At 48.3% G+C, this 23,478-nt stretch overlaps 1 protein-coding gene across 3 annotated transcripts in view; it reads left to right on the top strand.

Annotated features, from left to right (window-relative positions):
* Window positions 1-336: 336 nt before the first annotated feature.
* Window positions 337-23,478, top strand: part of CDC23 (cell division cycle 23) — a 205,215-nt gene continuing 182,073 nt past the window's right edge. Inside the window, exon 1 of one of the 3 annotated variants that reach the window (XM_069651563.1) lies at window positions 337-477. In XM_069651563.1, the coding sequence (XP_069507664.1) occupies window positions 371-477 (107 nt within the window). In that variant the 5' untranslated portion in view covers window positions 337-370. The remainder of the gene's footprint in view (window positions 478-23,478) is intronic. The other 2 variants (XM_069651564.1, XM_069651565.1) reach the window with 2 other exon arrangements.

Here is a 23,478-nt window from a genome sequence, read left to right as displayed (position 1 = left end):
GAGTATACATAACTTTCTTCTATTTATTCATGTGATATTGCTTAAAGAGGAATGGTAGCACATGTCTCTGTCTACCCATTGCTGCGGGTTAGTTGTGTCGAAGCAATTAGTTATTTTTTGCGTTTTCGCTTTATGTTGGCATGACAGGCCGAATAGCCCCACCTTCAACATTTCAAAGTCTATTCGAATTTACCGCCTCACATTCTTTCTCAGCCAATTAAGAGCGCCGCAACTGTGGTCTGGGTCGAAGATACTCAATTGCAATTGGATGCTTTCGTCCGACAGCATCCAATCAGACAGCTCGGAGTTGAATGGTGCTGGCTGTTTGAGTATCGCAAGCGTGGATTGGCGTAGCTGTCATTCCAGGATCATGGCGGTTGCGAGCGGGTTATTCACCGATCTACGGGCGATCAAGCGAGAGCTGCTGGGCGCGAGTGCGGCCTGTCGGGAGCGTGGGCTACTGCACGGGGGCAAATGGTGAGGGGAGAACGGAGCATGTCGGGAGTTTGTCGAACATGGCAGGGGCAGAAAATCTAAGGCTTGTGATCAGCAAGGCATGCTGGGAGCGCCGGCTTTTGCAATATGGGGCGTAGGTTAGGAACGGCATGCTGGGAGTGGGCGGGGATAATGTCACGCAGGTGATGGGGATCACGGCCCGTGCATAGGCCAACAAAATATGATTATGAAGACCGCCAGTAAAATGCGGATAACGAAATAAAGAATGGAGTATAATTTGCACTATTGAAGAAAGAAAGAACGTCTCAAAATGAGATAATGAATACTTGTGCGAGTGCCCCATTGCATTCTGTAAATGATTGTCCGTTTATGTTTTTCTCTGCATTACAAGGCATACATTCGTTTTCGAAAATTGATAGCAGAGTTTGCTAATTAAAATGTTCTTGATTAGCAAACAAACCCATTTGATCAGCAATGTTCTACTAATATAATGTCACCAGAAGTTATTTGTACCTCAGGTCCCTGGAGGATAGCTCAGTGGCAACGTGCTTGCCTTGGAAGCAAGACTACACAGAGCGATACAGGTCCTATCCCTCGCCCTCGGTCCACGCTTAGAAACCTCTGGGTATTAAGTATATCACTTCAAGACATAAAATGAGCAACAATTGTGTGTACTGCTGAAGTAAGACATTAGTGAGAGGAGTCGGGTACATTTTTTTTCAGGTCTAGTAATTTAGTTTACCCACTCGACCTAAGAGAAATGCACTCGACCCATGGCAGCAGCGACCCATGGCAGTAGATGACAATTTAAATGTGCGTCTTGTAAAACAGTGCATGCCACCACAAACCTACTTTGTTAGCTACACTGCTGCCACCCAGAGGCCAGCTGTACATAGTCTAGCCATGAACAGTGAAACTTATCTTAAATGTACTGCAAAGTAAATGCTATTTAAAAGTTTTCAGACATCCCTTGCTAATGGTACTTGCCCTTCATTAAATCTACTTGACTATGCGAGCGGGCAAAAAAACTTTGTGAGCCCTGAATGAGTGTCTGTAAATGGTTAGCTGCATGAATGGACACAAATAAACAGACATGTAATAAAAAGTGTGGTATCCTGCATGTTGTCTGCTGGGTGCAGCCTGTGGAATCCCTATTGGAATGTAGAGTGTGAGCGTGTGGAAGTACCGGGAGTGACTGTTGGAGGGGACTTCAGCATGGTACTAGAGCTGTTAGGATGCATACCCTCTGTGTTCCTGTCTTTATTCTAACCTGTAACTGAAGAGTAAAGTACAAGCTTTCCTTTTGTACTTACCGCCTCTGCCTGGTGTCTGTGTCAGTCTCCTGTGGTGAATGCTTCATTTTGGCGACAAGGATGTTAAATTGAGCCCTGGATGAAATTCTGAGCAGCTATGGAGGAGGCCTGTCCTGACGGTGGAGGTGCATGCGTGCCAGAGGCCAGAAGTTGGTGTCCGTATACACAGCAGAAAGTTAGGTGTAGAAAATTGGATCCAGGTTGAAGTGCGGAGCTGAGGGAGAGGAGGGCGAGCAGGTGCAGGATCCAAGCTGTGAGATGCTGTTCCTCGCATTGACTGCAGTGTAATGGGGGAGTACAACGCTGTGAAGCGGACTGTGAAGTGCCCAGGAGGGTGGCCAGGTGCAGGTGCAATCGTCATGTGTGAGCAGAGGAAGGTGCAATTAGAATAAGGAGCGGCGATCAGAGACATGGATGGCTGCTGGAAGAATAGCCTCGCCGGATGTGTGCCCTAGACAAGGAGGACTTTGAGCGCTAGCTCTGTGGAGTGCTGCAGGGAGCAGTGGTTTGTGGAGCGTTAGGGTGGGTTGCGGTGCTGGAGCACTGTCCTCTGCAGGGACCATCAGAGAAGTGGTGACGACATCTATGTCACCAAGGAGTTGGCGGACGTTGGAACTGTTCGAAGTTCCGTTTTTGGAGGCTTTCAGGAGTGCTGGAAGAAAGGACCTGGTTGCTGTTCAACCTAAGGACGTCGTTTTCCAGGAAGAATCATTTGCTCACCTCTCGTGTCGGCAGACTGGGTTGCTGTGTTTCGGAGCGAGCAGAGTTGAGGCATGTGTCATTGGAGTTTGGTGCTCCGGTAAGGATGCATGTTGAAAGTAGGACTGCTCATCGGTACTTGGATGTAATGGAATTGGATTCCTTTCCAGTCATCCTGGCATATGATGTGAGGCATGGGGTTACGTTTTTTTTTTTTTAAGCTGAGCGTTTCTTGCTTTTAGCGCGGATGCGCTGGCAGGAGGATTATGTGTATAAACAAGGACTGGAAATGACATCAATGTCTTTCATGTTGTTGGCGCAAGAGTTCTGGCACACATGTTGACTTGTCAGTCAGGAGTTGGTGCGTGATTGACAAGTACCATTTTTGTAATATGCTGTGGGTTTTGGAACCAATACAGCGTTAAGGAACTGTTTATTTCTGGAGCGCAGCATCAGGAGGAATTGCTGCGTGATCATGCAGAATGCAATTTTGTTTTTCTGCCGTTTGTTTGGGGGTGTAATTATCACTGAAGAGATATTATGTTGATTTATGGAATTTGGTTGTGCTGACTTGTACAGTTTTTAATGTGTAAAATGGATAATTGAAGTTTGCGTAAAGAATATACTTATTCACTTTGTAGTGTATTTCACTTTGATGTAGTATGGATGGTAGTATATCGTGATGGTTTGTGCAGCTGAATGTGTAGTGGTTATGTTTTGGGTGTAGTTGGTACACCATGTTTAGGGATAAAGGTAAAACTGCCATGTTACTACTCCTGGAATTGTCAGCCGCTTTCGACTTGGTGGACCATGAAATTCTATGTAACTATCTTGCCTCGGCGGCTCGCTTCTCTAAGGACGCAATAACATGGGTCCAATCTTTCCTAAACAATAGAACTATGCAAGTCTTCTCCCCAACAGACTCAGCAGACCCAATTCCCATAACATGTGGCGTTCCACAAGGCTCGTGCGTCTCGGCCACCATGTACAACATCTTCACAAAGCCGTTGTTTGACAAATTGGACAAACTGGGTGTCGCCTACACTAATTATGTAGATGACACCTAGATCCTCATACCCCTTTCGGGTTATGTCAGGGAATAGGATTTACCTACTCATTCAGGCATGGATGGCCGCCTATTGGCCTCTGCCTGAATGATGACAAGACTGAACTCCTGATCCGCGGAACCACGACCAACCTTAAAAAAACTCCACTCCGACTACTCTTTCAACATCGACAACAACACCATTAAGGTTGTCAAAGAAGTAAAAACGTTAGGTTTTTACCCTGACTCCACTTTGTCACTAATCAAACAAGTCAACTCCTTGGCCTCGACTTCAGCATATACCTGCAAGTTAATTAGGGCTTGTAGACCATACCTATCCCCATCCAGCTGCATCACTCTAACTAACGCCCTTGTACTCTCACGACTGGACTTCTGTAATGCCCTTTACCTGGGCGCCAATAAATATACCTTGAACAAGATTCAAACCCTTCAGAACAACGCCCTAAGAACAGCGTTAAATGTTCCAAATAACGCTCACATCTCTGAGCGCAGAAGACAAAACCACTGGCTGACTATCAAGGACAGAATACTCAAAATTACTTCCTTGACCTTCAAATGCCTTAACGCCACCCCACGCTACCTTACTAACTGTATAACTAGGAACACATCTAATCGCCCTGCCAGGACTGGCAACTCATTCCGTCTCAATATACCTAGATTTAACCTCGTTAAGTCTGGGGGTAGAAGCTTTCCAGCTATGGCAGCTCAAACCTGGAACTCGCTCCCCCTCACCCTCCGTACTGGCCAAAGCTTCCTTAGTTTCAGATGTAACATTCAGAAATGGCTGAGAACGAACAGTAATCATCCTGGCACCCAAGTTTTGACTACTGCGTACTCCCAAATGACGGTCACAGCATCCCTTTCTACGCCTCATCTGCTCTCCTCTGTAATGACTACCATGTATACACTGCTATGAACCTACTGCAACTGTAATTGTAACTGTACCTGCAACTGCAACCTCTGTAATTCATGTAAATGAAACTTGGCAACTGTATATGACTGTACCATCAAAGTAATACTTGTAATCGCTATAATCCATGTATCCCTGTAACCTAAGCTTAACAAATACCTTTTACTGCTTGCGCCCAGTTAACTTTGAGTTTGGTGTACTATACAAAAGAAACAAACAAACATGTAGGTAGGTGGTGTGTATGTGGTGTAATGCACACTAAGCATTGTCGTGGGTCTGAGTAGTGCACCATGTAGGCATATAGTAAGTTGTTTGGTGGGAAGAAATGTGCCATCTTGCAAAGAAGCATTTTGAATTTACAGAGGTATTTTCTTTAGAATGAACATGTATTACACGGCCCGCGGTAGCAGGCGTGTTGTTATGGTTAAGTTGCTAAACTCATAGGAAGAGCACTTTTTCGGCGGTTTATATCTTAGCTCCCCCTGGAGGAATCCTCACCAAACTTTGCAAAAAAAGTATATGGCCGGCTCTGAATTTTTTCCATAGACTGAATGGGGAATAACTTTGCGCACGGCTACAGCCCGAACGGCTGGTCAGATTTTCACCTAATAAGCGGCAGGAGCGAGGGCTTGGGTCAGAAAGCGTACTTTTGTGTGTTGGTGGAAATCCAGCCAGTAATTTTTTTGAAAAATACTGAAATGTACGTCCCCAAAAATTAGTGATATCTGGGTCTGCTCTGCAGACCCATTTTCCTGTTCCCTCCGGGGACCGAAGTCTCATTGGGCTGCGGTACACCGTGCTGTCGGGAAACGGTGAACGCGGCCGGTGGTTGGCTGGAGGGAAACTTGCTGTGCGTGAAGGTTTTGGGAAACGCCGCCATGGTGTATTGGAGGACAGTGTTGGGGTGTGTGTGGCAAGGGTTTGCACAACTGTTTGCATGCCTGGGCCTTTTGTACGTAGCAGTGTGCATACTAAAATTAGTCATATCTGGCTCTGCTCCGCCGTCCTATTTCCATGTTCGCAGCGCGGTGAAAACTTTGATTGCACTGCAGTGTGCGGTGACTGGATGTGTGAAAAGTGTTCCATGCCGGTGGTATGTTGTATCTGAGGACAATGCGGCGGCAAAAGGATCTGAAAAACATATTGTACGGCATCTGGTGGTGGGAAGAAGGGATGGAAAGGGTGTGGGAGTGAGAAGAGCTTCACGTGATATATATCATTATACAAGAAGACGATGGTCTGACAGCGCTATCCGTGCATGCTCCGCCAATGCGCAGACACCGCAACAGGCGACTATTGTGTGGTCATTGTAGGCAGCCTTGGGTATAGCATGCTAGCTACAGCGCTTATGTCTTTCTTTCATGAGTGGTGGCAGGCACATTTGCAGAAGGGGAGTGCATTCCACGACACATGAGGATGTAAACATAGCGTGTACTATGGTGTGCTGTGTGAGGTAAGTCCGTAGCACCTTGCATGCACGGCTGCAGCCCTAGCACAGAAAATTATGTCCACTGGTTGAAAGTAGCTGCCACATTGTTGCTTATTTTGCGATTTGGCTGCAGTGCACACAATGTTGGTTGCATGTGTGTGGTGATTGGTAGAACAACCAACAGTTGTCGCTGTATGGGTGGAGATGGTGCAGTGACCTGTTGTGCAGTGTCTCCACTGGGTGCATTAACGGAATAGTGTACATATGGAAATGGTCCCGGTACAAATGTTTCTTGTATGTGCTTGCGTAGTGTCCATTGCGCAGATTAGTAAGTGTTGCTGTGCAGTATGCACCATTGCTTCTATGCATGTACTAGAGTGGTGGGAGCAGGCTGAATGTTGCAACGATTGTCTTGTTTGGTTGGCATGCTTATAATGCTTTGTGATTGGAAGTGGGTAGCGATGCCGGTGCCAACACAGTGGTATTTTTCTGCATCACGGTAAGTGCCACACGTGTCCTTGCGTCCCTGCTTTATGGTGTGGCGATTGGGTGGAAGTGCTGGTCCGTATGTTGCCTTTGTGATTTCTGGCACATGTGTACCTTGTCGCCTGCATATCTCTGTTATGTTGTGGTGAGTGTGGCGTATGCCTAGACTCATGCACCCACCAGCCTAGGCCTTCATCACAGCCTCTGCAATATAATGCAGCAATGCAGTTGTTACTGTGCATGCATTTGGAGTTGGTGAGTAGTACACAATGGTTGCGGAGGACATTGTGCACGTGGGGTGAAGTAAGTTTTACAATGTTGCCTTCGATATGCGGTTTGTGATTATTGCATAAAATGTTGCTTGTATGGTTGTGGGGATTGGTTGCAATTCTTACTGTGTAGTATATGCCTGCACCTGATGGAGTGATGACTCCTCCAGTGTGTCCTGTGGGAGATGAGCTGAACTAGTGGATGCTTAGAAGTGGCTAGGGATGACCTGCATGTACCTGGCCACTTGTTCACCTGCATAACGTTATGTTGAGCTGGGTGTGGGCAAGGGCTTCACTGTTGGATGTATGGCAAAAAGCCTGTAGCCCACAGGCCAGTCACTGAAGAGGCTAGGCCTGCTCAATACCACGCCACCATAACGCAGACATGCACTTGTAAGTATTCATGTCTGCAATGGTGGGACGGTGGAAAAATGGTTCTGCAGGACCTTGTAGACGTGGTTGAACAGCACAAGCGAGCTGATATGCGTCTGGTACCATATGGTACCCATTATGCCACCACCTTGGACATTATATGGCGCTACTTGTGGTTGACATGAGTTGCCCTGTGCACCACCTATCATGTGTTACGTTTGTGGTATGTGGGAAAGGTCCTTTTTCATGGGGTCATTATGTTGTGCTGGGTCTAGGTAAGTCCTACAGTATTGGGTACATGGCCAAGGGCCGTAGGCCATTGGTTATGCACCCAAGAACCTATCCCTTGACAACAGCCAGCATACCATACTGCAGCCATGTAGATTTGCCTGTTTTTGTCAGAGGGTGGTGACCTTTGAATAATGGGTGCGGAGAGCATTTTACACTTGTGAGGTGCTATGCGTTTGCGAGCACATGGTGTAGGTAATTGCACGTGTTGCACATTAGGCTGTAATTTGCCCACAGCTAGAGGTCGGGAAGTGTTTTATAAACGGAAGCATGTGTGCTTTTATGTGCAGTGCTGGGATGTTCAGCACCGACTATGACAGCATTAAGGAGCAAGATTTGCATTGGGTCCGAGGAAATTGAATCTTTTTGCCCTCCATTGGCAATGCTGTTTTGTTTGCTACTCTGCACTCAGCATTGCATACAATCCTGTAGAACTGTAAGCGAAGTGTTGATGTTCAGCACATACAAGTGTGAGGAGAAGGGAACAGAAACGCATCGAAAGGCATAAAAAAACAAAAAAATGCGTAAGCAAGCATGTACATACCAAAAACAGGACAAAAAAAACATTTATTTTCTGAGACAGTACTACAGACACAACTCCTTATCTTGATTTACATTTACCCACCCCCCAAACCACCTCGCTCCCTACCACGGAAAGTCAGCGGTTTACGCTGTACTTTACGCTTCCATGTTCCACATCCAGCCATTTTTTTGGATGGGAGCCATGGAAGGGAAACTGGAGCGAAAACATTGTTTATAAGGTTGGTGGGTTAGGTGTGTACTGAAACAAGTGTACCAGAAGGTTTCTTTGCACAAAGAAGTGCAGAAGGCTATGGTGGAAGTGAGCAATGCAAGGAGCAGGCAGCCTGGGTGTATGCATCAACTGTATGTATTTCTTTGGAGTTAGTAACATTCAAAGTGTGCTGCGTGTGGCCAGTATTTTGTGAAAAGTGTGCAGTAAGTGGGGTAGTGCGGAAAACAAAAAACAACATTGCAGTGTACACAGTAATTGGCAGGCATCCGACTGTTGTGCATGCATTGTGTATAGGATATCATATGATGTGCGATTGTTTGATACGGCATTCGTAATGAGCATAGACACACGTTTAGCAAAGAACAACGAAGCAACAGAAAGCAAAGGGGGAGACAGAGACAATGAAGGTACTAGGCCAGGCGTGACTTAGATCACCCAAGTGCATGTGCGGAGGGAGGGGAAGGTACAGTACATGGGAAGAACAACAAATTACAATAAGTAAAAAAAACGGGCCAAGTGTACCGATAAGCGCACACACAAGGTGGTGGATACACTGTTAGGCATACAGGAAACAGTCCTCAAGTGTGGGCTTTGCTAGAAAGCCAGTGTAGGGGTTTGCCTGGCAGGGGGGAGGTGACATGGGTCCAACATCGGAGTCGTCGGGTAAGTAGTGCAGATTAAGTGTACGTCATGCAGTTAGCCAGGGAGATGAGCAGAAGCAGCAGACGCAAAGAAACAGACTTTGAGGTGCTTACGGAACCGGCGATGGTTCCCCTCAAGTGTCAAGGAGGCGGGGAGCATGTTGCGGAGGGAGGCCCCAGGTGGAAAAGCACATCTACCAACAGCTGTTTTTTTGCAGAAGCGCGTGACCCTTAGGGAGTTAGAGACAAATGAGGGAAGAGCTTGCATACGCAGAGTTACATTTGAAGGTATTGTGGTCCCAGGGGCCAGACGCCTTCTCCATAATGCAGATTTTTCTCACTTTAGTCCTCGCAGCCACTGGGAGCTATTGGCGACATTTCAGAACAGGGGAGATACCATCCCAAGTCGCGCACTCCTCTTCTGGATGCGTTCCAGAGGGCAGAGAGTAGAAGGGGACAGATTTAAATAGAGCTTGCTGTAATAGCGCAGCCTATGATCTTTTGGAAAGTTGCTTTCCCTAGGTATGATACATTCAATGCTGCTATTGATGCCATTTTTGTACAATTTATTTAGGAGGTATGTTAGTGGGGAAAACATTTTGTAGCATTGTCGGAAGCAAAGCCAGGAGTTCCTGTGTTGATATTACACTCTATGACAGGGGTCATTGAGAACGTTGCAAGCACATATCACTAACGTGCCACTTCATGGTAGTGGGTGGGGAAAAAAACCTGTATGTGTTTAAAGACCGTAATGGCCGCTCGGTGGCAGATACCGTGCGCAGAGCCACTTATAGCACAGTAATACGCATACTGCAGAAACATTTCTCGTACCTTAAATTTGTGGTAGTGGGTGCGCAAGTGGATGAATATGGATGCACAAATTTTGCAATCTATTACCGAAACTTATGCTGGTAAGTGACGGTACAGTAGCAGGCTGATATTGTGCAGCAGAGACTGTGTTAGATGGTAACGTCTTGGATGGCATTGGTGGAATCGTGTTTGCCCATTTACCCGTACCCATGAGGTGGTGCTGAACAAAAGGTAGTAGAAAGGGAAGAAGGTCTGCTACTGCTTTCCTGGGGTGCGGCCCTCGCGGTACTTTGGGAACCGCACGTGCCACAATCTGCGCTTTTTACGTGGTTGCCCAATGAACATGGGACTTTCAGGAATATCCAATCAGGTACGGTGGGTGTAGTTCACAGGTAGGGGCGTTCAAACTGCTGTACATTATTCTCTGCGTAGTGAGGTTGGCTGACATGGAGCAACCCATTGTGTTGCCTATAGGTGATGCCTTTCTACTAGATCTGCACAGGTATGCCCTGGAAAGAAACTTTGATGGCAATTTCGGGTTGGAAGGAGTGGTCGCATTGTGGAACAATCTCTACGAGTGCAGTTTTGGCGACATGGATGCACTTTGCAAAGACCTGGCAAGTTTCGGTAGGGGCGAGGTTATCGTCATCCACTATGGTGGCATGCACATGGGTTACATGTCTTGTTTAAGCTTCTACCGTCGCTAAAGAAGTTGGTAAAGCTAGTGAAGATGCTTTTTCCCATTGCCAAAGTGCAGTTCTCATCGATAATCCCCACGAAGAGTGTGGCCCACTGCTCATGGATGTTGTTCCGAGCCAGACGCAGGAAGGTGTCTCATCAACAGAAGCATGTATACTCTTTTTATTTATTTATTTTTTTGTCCGCTGCTGGGATGTTCTTCTGTAACAATGAACTCATTAGTCGTGGAAATGCCGAATTTTTGCAACCAGATGGCATTTCTTTGTCGCCCATTGGTAATGCTGTTTTGTTTGCCCATCTAGAAGATGCGGTGAAGAGTTTACTGTAACCATGTCCGCATAAGAAAACAGAAAATAAAAAAAATGAAAAGGTGTTCTTCTACCAGTGGTCTTCAAACTTTTTTGGCCTGGGCCCCCCTGAGCAAAGTTTGGGTAGGCCGGGCCCCCCTCAAAAGTGGCAGATGGACAGTATGTAGAAATCGCTATGAACTTTTGCGTGCCGTCACCGCACCCTACTCCCAGTACAGACCCTGGGCACTCCCCACCCTACTCCCACCACTATTCCAGTGCTGCCACCCATCCTGCTCCCAACACAGTCCCATAACACAAGCATACACACATCCATACACATTTAAATAAAAAACAAATCGCCATAAACGTACCTTCTGCAGGGGCCAGCGCGTGGTTGCTAAAATGCCCCGCTCCAGGTTGCTCTGTCCGTATGTGCGAGGATGCGCAGGAGCACCCCTTCGCACATACATACATGCAGTGCCCCAGCCAGCATTTCCAATGAGCTATGCAAGGCTGGAGAAGCAAAACACGCCCAGCGTTGCATGGCTCAGTGATCATGTGCGGCTGGAGAAATGAACTGTCAAAGGCAAACAGTGTTTCCCTTTAACAGTTCAGCCAGCCCAGGGGCACTCCCTAAGCTGGAAAAAGCTGCTGAGGGAGTGCTCAGTGTTTCACTGGGCTGGCTCCTCGGCTCCTCCATAATGGGTGAGGTGGCCAGTGGGTGGACGCCCCCTCACCCATTATGGATGAGCCGGCAGGCTTGGACTGGCCTATAGGGCAATAGGGCGATGACCGTACCAAAAATGCAAAATGCTAGTGTAGGCCAGTCAAAATGGGCTACTTTTTTGGCCAATGTGGGCCAGTTTGAGGAGTTAATTCACTATGCAGCTAGTAGTTTTGACCATTGTTGCTGAATAAATATTCTTTAAATATCACAATTTGTTTAAACAAAAAACAACCCCTTGGGTACTATTCAAACAGTGTGTGACTAAAGGACTGAATATCCATTTGCAACTGCTGGACATTTTTTTCATTGGTGCCTAAAACCGTTTTATGGTCCAGTCTGACCATGTGAGCTGCCCCTTCCCATTTCCTCCAATCAAAAAAAAAAATGGTTTTTTTTTTTTAAACATTTCATGCTGGGCTCTGGCACCCCCCCCCCCACCCCCACCCCCCCCAAGCCCCACAGTTTGAAGACCTCTTCTGTAGAAGCATCTAAAATACAAAAAAATAATACAGCTTTTTAGAGCCACCCCTTATAACAAACTTCCCCCACCCTGGTTGCACGTTATGCCCCCATGCTTGCACGAGAGCCACATCCGGGGATTTTTAGGATGGCGGCGATGGAAATGGCACTGTACAGCCACAGGGATTGCGCAACTACGTTTGTGGCCGCGGTGTGTATGCAGAGGGCTTTTGTAAACGACTAATACTGTGACATGGAGAACTCTTCAATGTTATTGGTGGAAGCGTGTGCAACTTTTTACGAGTACAAAATGTCGCTGTGCTGCAAAGAAGCTGCAAAGGGAAGAAGTCATGTTTCAGCTTCATCCGGACTAAGCCGCTGCCGTACTTGGGTAAACACACGTGCGTATACTCCCTTTTTCTGCAAGCTGCCTATGACATTGGGACAATGGGGACTGTTGCGGGTGTGGATGACAGGAAGGGACATTCACATAATTTTCTTCACTACTGTGCTATTCAGCCAAAGTGAAATGGTTGTGGTAGTTGCAGACTGTAGGACACCACTTTTAGCCATTCCACCATTGCGAAAAGTGAAATGCACCCAATTTCTTATAGAAATAGTTTCAAGAGACACTCTTTTACCCCATCCTACCCTGGCCTGTCACATGCATTTGTGACATACTGCTCAAGAACATTCAGAGGCCCCCCGCAGTGTTTGTGTATCGTGTGCGGTCTGAATAATTGTGTAGTGAGTGAAAGTCGCTAATGCACTTTGCACAGACCCCCACCAGTGTGTATATCTTGTGAGGTCTGAGTGACTGTGTAGGAAAGTCAGTGATGTGTTCTTTGAGCCTCTATGCACGTTTCACAAACCCCAATACTGTATCTGTTCGCCCTGTTGCATGACATTGTGTTAGTTACATGAACTTGTCTTAGTTACATAGGGATATTTGGCTGTTGGTTACAGTGATATAATCTTATAAAGACCTTACACAATCCAATCCTTTAACCAATACGAAAACACAAGAATACAGTCAATGTACAAAAGAAAAGCAAATTTAAAGCATAACCTGTCCTAACAAAGGAACTCGTGCTCATGGCCACCAAGGAAAGAAGTATCTCCTTCTTCCTCTCAATCAGAGAAACATTGGATTACGAAACCTATTCCATTCAACCAGTACCAAAAGCATTCACAAATTGCCTGGTGAAATTATAAAACAAACTGCCAAATCATAAATGGTATAAATCAACATAAGAGTACTTTTGACCACCTGAAGATCCACACTTTTTAAAAAAAAAAATATTTTTTTAAACCATTTTTATTATTTTTAAACATCACACCAAACATTACATCTTTGGACGTCCATAATCAATGTCAAAGCAACACATTATACATTTCCTGTCCTCCCCCCCCCCCCTCCCTCCCTACAAACTCGAGCTGTTTCATCAGAGTCATCTTCGTGAGCATTTTAGGGAATCTCGGTGCTTATTGACTCAACAGTGTCTTCTGTTTCATGGCTGGTCTGGTGGGGGTTGGCCAATGAGGCCACAAGTTGCCTCCAGGCTATTGGGGCACCCACTTCCCCTCCTCCCCCTCTGGTGGCGGCTTCAAACCAAACCACAGTTTCTGCCTCTGCCCATCTCAGGAGGTCCGCCCACCATGTCTCCACTCTAGGCCTATGGGCCGCCTTCCAACACATTGCAATCCTGCGCTTGGCCAGGACATATGCCAGGTCTTTCATTTTATTAACATGCTTTAGATCACGTGGCCTTGGGAAATTCCAAGCATGCATGCCCCAGCAGACCCCACATCCAACACCACACGCCCCCTGGCCATTTTCATCTTTATTTCCTCCCAGAATCTATGCACCTCTGGGCAAGCCCAGAACATCTGCAGCAACCCTGGCTCCTCCTCTCCACACCTGGGGCACTTCTGTATGGCTGAGCCTCCAAACCTGGCTATTCTTCCAGGGGTCAGATAGGCTCTGTGGGTAATGTACAGCTGGATCTGCTGGAGTCTCGCATTCCGGGACACCTTTTTATGGTACCTCTGAGCTCTATCCCATTGTCAGTCTGTCATGGGTTCTCCTATCTCCTCCTCCCTGTCATGCCTTAGCTGAAGTAGCTCCCTCTCTACCTTCGCTCTTAAGAGCTTGTATATCCTAGATATTTCATGTCCACCCTCTGAGATGTCATACATCGTTTCCAGGGTGGCTTCAGGTTCTTCCGCTAGTGCCATCTCAGGCCACCTTCCCCTTACCCGTATCAAGAGCCTGATATATGTGATATATTGGCCGCTATGCACCCCTGTCTCCTCCTGCAACCTCTGAAACTCCAATACCTCTCCTTCCTTCCAAATGTCTCTGAGGGTGGCTAGGCCAACCGGTTCCCAGTATCTGCGGACCGTTTCGAACAATTGGGGATCATCCCCGCATAGAGCCACCAGCGAGACCTGCTGCGAGAGCGGGTCTGGGACGCTCACCGTTTTCCATGCTCTGCGCCAAACCTCCCAGCCCAACTCCAATAATCTTCCCCTCCCCACCATCTTGGTTTTATGCATCCACACTCTCTCTCTTAAAAAGTATGGGGCTGAGTCACCCTGCAAAAGCATGGCCTCTGCCGAGTCCTCCGCAGACAACCACCTAGCCACATACAACAGCTGTCCCGCCAAGTAATACAGTTCAAAGTTAGGCAGGTTTATGCCCCCCTTGTCCCAAGTGTTCTGTAGCTTCCACAGGGCCACCCTATTCCTAGAGTTGCCCCTGCACATGCCATGAAGTCTCACAAGCGTCTGGGGATCAGGTATGGGACATTCACAAAGAAGTGCAAGAGTCTGGGCAGAACGACCATTTTGTGCAGAGCCGCTCTCCCCATTATGGCCAGGGGCAACCTGGACCAGAACGTCATACTATTCCTAATACCCTCAATCGCCTTCTCTGTGTTGTGCTTGTGCTCTATCTCTATCTTATGGTAAATATTCACTCCCAGGTACTTGAATGACAGTCTGCCAGGGTATTTACAGGACGGGCAGCCTCGCAGATGGGGTGCACCTATACCTTCCCAAGGGGAACAAGCTAGACTTGCCGGGGTTAACCGATAAATCGGTCCATCACCTCCAGCACATGTTGCAGATTTTCTTCCGGGTAGCGCAAGTAGAGAAGCATATCATCTGCATACAGTGATATCAGATGTGTGCTCCCTGTCGTGCGGATCCCCACCTCCCCGTATTGTTGCCGCAGGCATATTGCTAGTGGCTCTAATGCCAGGATATATAACATGGGTGACCATGGGCACCCCTGTCTGGTCCCCCTGCTGAGTTGCCATTTGTCTGAGATTGTGGGTCCAGTTTTAACTCTCGCAATCGGAGAACCATATAGCAACTTGGCCCATCCGGTATATACTGGTCCCATTCCATATCCTTTCAAGCTCGCTTTCAACCACGGCCACTGCACCGAATCAAAGGCTTTTACCGCGTCTAGCGACACGATAGCCATCTCGCCTGAGTCTTCCTTAGTTTGATCAATGATCTGGTGCAGCCTCCTGTGGTTATCTGTGATATTTCTGCCAGGGACATAACCCGTTTGGTCTGTGTGTATCAACTTGCCGATTACCCTCTTTAGCCTGTTGGCTAGCACCGCCGTGAGTATTTTGTTATCCTGATTAAGCATGGACAAGGGCCTATGGGACCCACATTCCATGTCCGGCTTACCTGGTTTCAGGAGTGGGACGATCACTGCCTCGCGGAGGGACGCCGGCAGTTCCCCCTGCTCATAGGCTTCATTAGAAATGGCTAGCAGCGGCTGGAGTAGCTCCTGCTTATGTTTTATAAAATTCGCTAGGTAACCCGTCCAACCCGGGCGCTTTACATGTGGGGAGGTGCTGTATCACTGTCTCCAGTTCGTCCGAGGCAATGGGGGAGTCTAAGGCTGCACGTTCTAGGTCATCCAAGGTGGGCAGCCCCATATCCTCTATTGTTTCTAGTATTTCCTGGCTCGCATCTTCTCCTGTATCCTCATATAATCGTTTATAGTACTTGAGGAACTCCCCGTTTACCCCCTCCTGGGTGTTATAAATTCGACCTTCCGCATCCCTGTTCTCTACTCACTGTACGGGGGGTCTGTTTTTTGTATAGCCAGGCCAGTAGTCTACCTGGTTTGTCTCCCCCTGCATGTAACCTCTCCGTATATTTCTTATAATTTAATTTGCATAGTCTGTCCCAGAGTTCACTACAAGCTAACTGTAAGTCTTTTATCTTAGCACTGTTCCCTCGGGCGGTCTCCTCATTTTGAGTAAGGCCCTCCAGCTCTCTTTCTGTTTCCAGCAGTTCCCGTTCAATACCCCCTTGGAGCCCTTTGGATTTTGTTATGGCTACCCCTCGCACCACCACCTTAAATGCTTCCCATACTGTTCACACAGAGCGTACACTGCCCGTAGTGATTTCAAAGTACTCCTCAATGGCCTCCCTCAGGTCCTCTCGAAATTCCGCATCCTGTAGGGCCTCTGTTCTGAGCCTCCATGTCGGGATAGGCGCTCTGGGGGGGTTGATGTTGCCACTCTACTACCAGAGGCGAGTGGTCAGATAATACCCTGGCCTTGTATTCGGCCCCCATCATTTCTCCCGCTATCTCCGCCGCAGCAAACACGTAATCCAACCATGTATATACAGGTCATGTGGCGCTGCATAATGCGAATACTGTCTATTCATTGGGTGTAGCCTTCTCCACACATCCTCCAGACCGAGGTCTGTCAATAGTATCCGTAATGCTTTAGCTGCTGGCACCGGCTTTCCTAATTTGTCATCTGACCTATCAATCCTGGGGCTCAGGGTGCAATTAAAGTCCCCTCCCCACATCATCGCGCCACCCACCAGGGGGCTAATTTAACTGTATAGGGACCTAAAATATGCCGCTGTATCATGGTTGGGGGCATACAGATTTATGATGTTCACCTCCCTATTTTCCAGGATTCCCGCCACCACCACCATTCTGCCCTCTGGGTCTATTTTCGAGCTGAGCAGCTGAAACGGCACGTGCGGTGCCACCCAAGTGATCACCCCTCTTGCATATGCCGAATATGTGGTACCTATGACATTACCCTTCCATTTCCTCCTGACCACCTCCAGCTTCTCCTTGGTGAGGTGGGTCTCTTGTAACAAGGCTATGTCAATGCGCATCCTCTTTAAATACATCATCACTTTGTTGCATTTTAGGTAACTGTTGAGGCCCCGCACATTCCAGGTCGCCACTCTGAGATTACCCGACGCCATCTACTCGAAGTACTTCCCTCTATCCTCCCCTCCAATGTCTTCCCTGATGACCTGTTGTCCGACTCTTGGCCCGCCCTTCTTCAACAACTCCCCCTCCCTTCCCGAAACTCTTCCCCACAACACACAACCCTTCCCCTCCCCCCCTCCCTGCCCAACCCCAACAAATGCCCAGCTCCATCCCTGGATCTTAGGCCCACCCGCGTCTGGTCGAGTACTGGTACCCCGCGGGGCGTCACCGATCTAACAGTGACCTAACTAAATATACTACTAGGGGGTTCGAGGATTGTCTCTGGAGCTACCATTAGTCTAAATGGGATAGTTGCTTCCAACGGATCCTGCCAGCCCATATTTGCTGCAACATATTCCCCACAAGCTTTATTTTGATACTATGTTCAATTACTTTGGCTGCATATATTTGCTGCAACCCACTCCCCACAAGCTTTATTTAAACACTAAATTCAAGTCTCAGTGTCCTATGGCAAGTCACCAGGGATGACCCATCTGCATGCTACTTATCTTCTCCAGCTCCTGGCTGGATATCCAGTTCCTGAGGGCAACCCTGCTTGTCCAGCCAGTCCATAGCATCCTGCGGCGTCTCGAAGAACAGAGTTTTGTTCTTGTAGAACACTTTCAATTTGGCCGGGTAGAGCAACATGTATCAGTGACCGGCCTCTCTCAACCTCCTTTTCACCGCCCCGAAGTTCATCCTACTGCGTTGTACGTGCAAAGTGTAGTCTGGGTACGCTGTGATTTTCGCCGGCCCCCTTTCTATCGTGCCTCCCTTCCGGAAAAATTCTAGTATCTTTTCCCGATCCCGATAGTTCAAGATCTTTGCGATCAGCGGCCGCAGGGGGGTCCCCGGGGGCGGTCTCCTCATCAAGCCCCTGTGCGCCCTCTCTACTGCACACCCATGGGTCAGTGCTCCACCAGTTATTTCTTGCGGAAGCATGGATTCTACATATTCTGTTGGGTTGGGCCCTTCCATTCCTTCCGGCAGGCCCACAATATGAATGTTATTGCGTCTGGCGCGCCCTTCCGCCTCCTCCGCCCTGTTCTCCAAGTTGGCCACGCGCTGCACCAGGGCATGAAGTTCCGATCCGTGGGCAGCGGATGCCGCCGTATTCGGGGCCATCTCCTTTTCCAGGTTCCCAGTGCGCTCCGCAAGCGTGCGCACGTCTCAACAGATTGACTTCCTCTTGGACCGCTCCGATTTTGAGGTCCAGACCCACTTTCATTTGGTCCATTGCTAGGCCCAGTTTGGTCTCCCAGGCTATTTTCAAGTCTGCAATCGCTGCCAGCACTTCCTGGATTGTGCCCAGTGTTTCCGCCACTGCAGCGGTGGTGTCCTTGCTTTTACCGCTCTCTGCGCATGTGGGCTTCTTGGCATAGGCCTCCATCGTGGGCTGTTTACTTTTGGGTCTGACAGTTTTGTTAGGCATTATGCGATGCTATTCAGGCGCAGGCCCGCAGCTCCTCCCCACGTGCAGGAGTCCGCATGGTGCCAGGCCACAAGTGGCGTGTCTGGGGCCTTTTCAGCTGTGTTCAGGAGTGATCTTGTCGGTCGCCCCACACTTAGGATGGGCTGTGTCCTCCCACGTACCTGCGCTCACAGTGTTGCTCCCCCGGCCCCCAATGTGTTTCTATCAGTAGCTGGTGGTCACGTCCATCTGCTGACCCAACGCTCTCCCACTCCTGTACTCCATGAGCCCCCAGGCCATCTGGCCTGTGGTCTTGCCTCAGGTGTTTCCGCACCGCCCTTATTGTCTTGCTCCAGTGACTGCGCCCTGGTTAAAAACGCTCTGGGTGTCCCTTTTAGGCCCCCAGGTATCGTGGTCTACTCAGCCTCCAATGTTCCTCGGGGGCGGCCCCCCGGAGTGTACCTGGTCTCCTGTACTTCGTCACTCCTCATAGGACCGGCCGCTGCACCTCCCACCAACAGCTTTGTTTGCAGTGTCTTAGATTGTGTGGGGCATCTGTCTTGGATTGTCCTCAGCCCCTTTCAGGCCTCTCACTCCTTGTACCCGAGTTCTGTCTCAGAGTGTATGTATGCAGCCACTGCCGCTCACCCCCTCTCGCCAGCCTCGGGGACTACTGCTACAATGTTGCAACACATGCAGTACAGGCCCGGCCGGGGAGCCGAGGTCTTGCTGCCACTGCCAGATCTGTGGTTGGCGGGTTCCCACGACTCCAGCACGGACCCGCCCAAGCCAGGCGCGAACCGCGTCAAGGTTCCGAAAACCAAGTGCACCGCCAGTGCGCCAGATCTCCAGGGCCCGGGCTCCAGTGGGGTCCCCGTCCCGGGAACAGACAGACCCGAAGGCCCGGGCACCGCAGCCATCGGAGGAGCCCTCGCGAGGCCCGGGAGCCAGGAGGGCAGAGATCGCCCCCGTCGAGCCAGCGACGTATGCAGTCAGTTCTCCGGGGGGGGCAGCGCGGGCCCGCACCCGCCTGCACCGAAGCAGGCACCAACTGCGCACGCCGGGACCCTGTGTCCCCAGCGGGCACTCTCGGTGCTCAACAGTCGGGGGCAGCACCTACTCCCACCATGTCATCTCACATCGCGGGCCGCAGTGCCCGCATCAGGGACGGCCGGATCCACCAATTGGGCCCGGGTTCAATGCCTCAGCCGGGCCCAGGCAGCCGTCTGGTACGACTCCCCCGGTGTCGATGGGCCGGGTCCCCGCGCCGACAGCGCTCCTCGGCGTCACCGCCTCATCGCCTCACGAGCACTCCTTGGTGCTCAGCGGTCGGGGGCAGCGCCAACCCTCACCATGCCCCCTCTCGTTGCGGGCTACTGTGCCTGCTTCAGGATCCAGCCGGGTGCGTCCCGCGGGTCCCCACAACTTGCAGTGTCTTGTCTCCCCTGGGCGAGTCCCCTCCAGCAGTGCAGCGCCACTGCAGGCGCGAGCCCAGCCACAGCCACAGGTTTTCCTGATCGCGGCACCGTGGTCAGTTTATGACCCTTTGTGTGCTGCCGGCCATCTTGTCCTTCCTTCCAACGGGGGCACCCAACTTTCTTTCAAAACGCCAAATCTTACTCATAATATCGCTGCTTGCAGTCTCTCTATGCCCAGCATAAGCTCCAGCTATTCACAAGTCCGTAGGTATGTTGTTGGCAGTCTGGTGTATCTGCAAACTGCATTTCTATCCGAGGATTGATGCCGGATCATGGGAGCTCCTACAGAGCACGTCCTTCTACGCGGCCATCAAGCCACGCCCCCAGCCTGAATATCCACACTTTGTGGTGAAACACCTGTTGAGGACTTTTCCTTGAATAACTAAAGATTATTTTCTCGAATGATTTTGATGTAGATGTGTCATAATGTTTAATTACAGATTGTCCCAAATTGACATAGTTGTTCTTGTTTGGCAGTAGTTGGTGTGGGAGTAAAATATAGCTCTTGCTAACTGTTGAGTGTTAAGCTAGGCAGGCCCTTCTCTGCTACACGTAGCATCTACGTTGCTCCAAGCTCCTCTGAATTTGCAACCCTGTATTCTATGTTTCTGATGCTTATTTCAATGTAACATTATGGTTTGCAACACCAAGTACACTTCTTTTTTTGTTAATAAGTGTAGGCTTCGTTAGGCCTCTACAAAACAAAATCTTTGATGTCAAGGTACTCTTTGCTATTTAAAAAGTTACTGCATTTACCCACTGAGTACACTATCACTTTCTTTACTTGCTCGTCTTTACTCACTGACATGTCGTTTGTCTTACCAAGACCTATTACAATGGTTGCTTCGTACAGAAGCAGTAAATGTGTTGTGATCTCATACATTGTTCACTAGGTTTCATCCAGTTCTAAAAATGCAAAGTGAATGGTGAATTACATTGTTATTGAAATGTTTCAAGAGGAAATTGTGTTCGGCTGAGGAAGAAACTGGTGACACTATGTACACGTGACTCATTTGGTACTTCTCTTTATCATGATGGGTTAGAGGATATGGGATGGAGCACACAGGCACTCCGCTGCTGTGATCTCTTGAAAGCCATATGCCAACTGAGGTCATTTCCTCTGATGTCATAAGGTCAAAGTTAATGTGCAATAATGTCTTGTGCTGTTATGTCCTGCCATTTCATTGGGTGAAGTTGATTTGGCATAATTTCTCGTTATGTCATCAGTATGGTAGGTACGATTTTTGAAACGTTAACATCCCTAAAAAAAAATTTAATTTTTATTTTGGGACGCGTTTTGGCCGCACTCCGTTGTGTGCGTGGGTGTACTATGCACACTGTTGCGAATTTTCTACGGAGTAATAGTGCGCAACACGTGCGCCGACCATTTTGGGAAGATACTGGCTACTTATAGGGTGCACTAGCTGGGATGCTTATTTCCATACCTATCTGTAGGACGTGGGTGCACACCTCGACCACATTAACGTTCCTTTGTATATGCTGCAGAGTGCTGATGTTACCAGGACACAGAGGCACACATACACATGTCTGTACTTGCAGTACGCACAAACGTCCTTTCCCGCATGTATTGCTAGGTGGTGGACAACATGCAGAGCCTGCTGCCGTCGTACGGATGCATACACTGTGATTGTGGGTATTCGGTAGGACACTTATCTTTTGCTTCAAGCATTGCAAGAAGGACTGTGTGCGGCTGAGTCTGAACGCCATTTCAGGGGAAAAAAAGCATACCACCCAAACACTTAGCAACACTATCATTATTAATGTTCTCTTTTGCACATTCCTACAGCCCATTAGGGAAGGGAAGGGGTAGCACAATTCCAATCTTTCTGTGGGGAAATGCGGATTTGCAGAACTTGGTTGTTGGGGAAGGAAGAGATTGCTGTGTCACAGTCACGTCTCCCATGACACGATTTTTGAGGGGATGGCGGTCTGCGACATGGGGAAGGAGTATAGGTGCAGGTGTGCCACAGCCATCTAATTTTGTCCAACATATTTGTTTATATGCAACTTGTAAGGGGGCACAATTGTTCCCCATTTTTTCCACTTTGCCTTCCAGCCTCTCCTTTTTGCTATGCGCAAATGGTGTTGTGCAAGGATTGCGGCTTCTACTGCCTTGCTTTCGTTTGCAATATGTTTTTTTACGGAAAAAAGAATGTGTTTGCTGTACATGCAGGAATATATAGTACGTAATGTACACTTCAAACTACAGTGCGTACCAATGGGATTAATGTAGAAAGTCATTCTGTGATGAGGGACATTTCTTTTCTGCAACTTGAAGGTGCTTGGCATTGCCGCGTTGCAAAAAGACATGTTATACATATGTACTATTGCCTACTGCAACACCTGCGTCATCATTAGACTGTTCTGCTTCCTTACTACATTGTACCGACGTTTTGCTCTAAGCTCTTGCCAGTCGTTACTCTGCCCGTTACTTCTTTGTTCCCATGTACAGTAGCAATGCAGTACGATTGGTGAAGGCAGACGTTAATTCTGTTGTTGATGCATTCCCTTAGGGTGTCCCCCCAATGACGTTCTCCAGTTTACTTTGTACGTACACCATTTCTACACCTACACATGGTTGCGCACCGTACCATGCAAATTTGTGGGGTTTTAAGGTTTTACCTGTAACCATAACGTCCATGTAGCAATGTTTTTCCATTGAATTTCACAGGTTTTTTTGTGGTGCAACTTAGCCATAACGTCCCCTTTTAACAACGTTTTTTGTTAGTGATATTATAATATACTGTTTGCATTTTAACACCTTTTACATTTGTAGGAAATGTTTTTTGGGGGAGGAATTTTGAAGTAGTACCTGATCAACACTACTTTAGAACAAGTAAAGGATTGGTTTCATTGGGAAATGTCAAATGTTATGGTCTTTGCACATGCTTTTGGATGGCATTGACAGTGATGGGTGGGATGCCTGCGAAGTGGTTGTGGCATGGAGATGAAGTGAATGGAGTGCAGTTTTTGTCATTTTAATAGTTAACGCCAAATAATAGTAAGCGTTTTACTATTTGGTTTGGACACCGGTTATGTGTTCGGAAGTTTCAGCAGTGTGGGTATTTCTGGCACCAGTTATGAGTAGGTGCTAGGCTGTGTTGTTTTCCCATGTTTTGGGGGGTTTTGGACACCAGTTATGTGTAGGTGTTTGGAGGTTTCTGCAGTGGAGGTATTTCTGGCACCGGTAATGAGTAGGTGCTAGGTGGTGTTGATGTCAGAGTTCTAGTTACGTAGCAGCACCACTAGTCTGTAGGTGTGCGGTGGTCTAGCAAACCGCTGGCTGGGGTGGGGTGGATGTTCTTACGTTTTTGACCAGCAGTTTCACTCAGGAGCCCTTAAATGTGGTAGTTGTAGGTGGAAGACGTCCAAGCACATGTGCAGCAGTAGTGTAGTGGTGAGGACATTAGAAGTATATTAATGTCTTGGAGATTTCTGTCATAGGGAGTTGTTTTATGATGTGGAGATTGTGGCAGACATAGGTGGGGTAGTTTATCCGACTAATAGTTGCACTTATGGTTATTCTTTATGAATTGCATTTTTACTGTGAACATAAGATTGACAACCTTATGTTCGGGTGATTGTGAGATCTTCCACGAGCATAGAACTGGTCCCCTGTGTCTGTGTG

This window comes from Ambystoma mexicanum, chromosome 3p (assembly GCF_040938575.1).
Source record: "Ambystoma mexicanum isolate Mex_15411 chromosome 3p, UKY_AmexF1_1, whole genome shotgun sequence".
Taxonomy (NCBI): domain Eukaryota; kingdom Metazoa; phylum Chordata; class Amphibia; order Caudata; family Ambystomatidae; genus Ambystoma; species Ambystoma mexicanum.
This window is presented reverse-complemented; position numbering and strand designations above follow the sequence as displayed.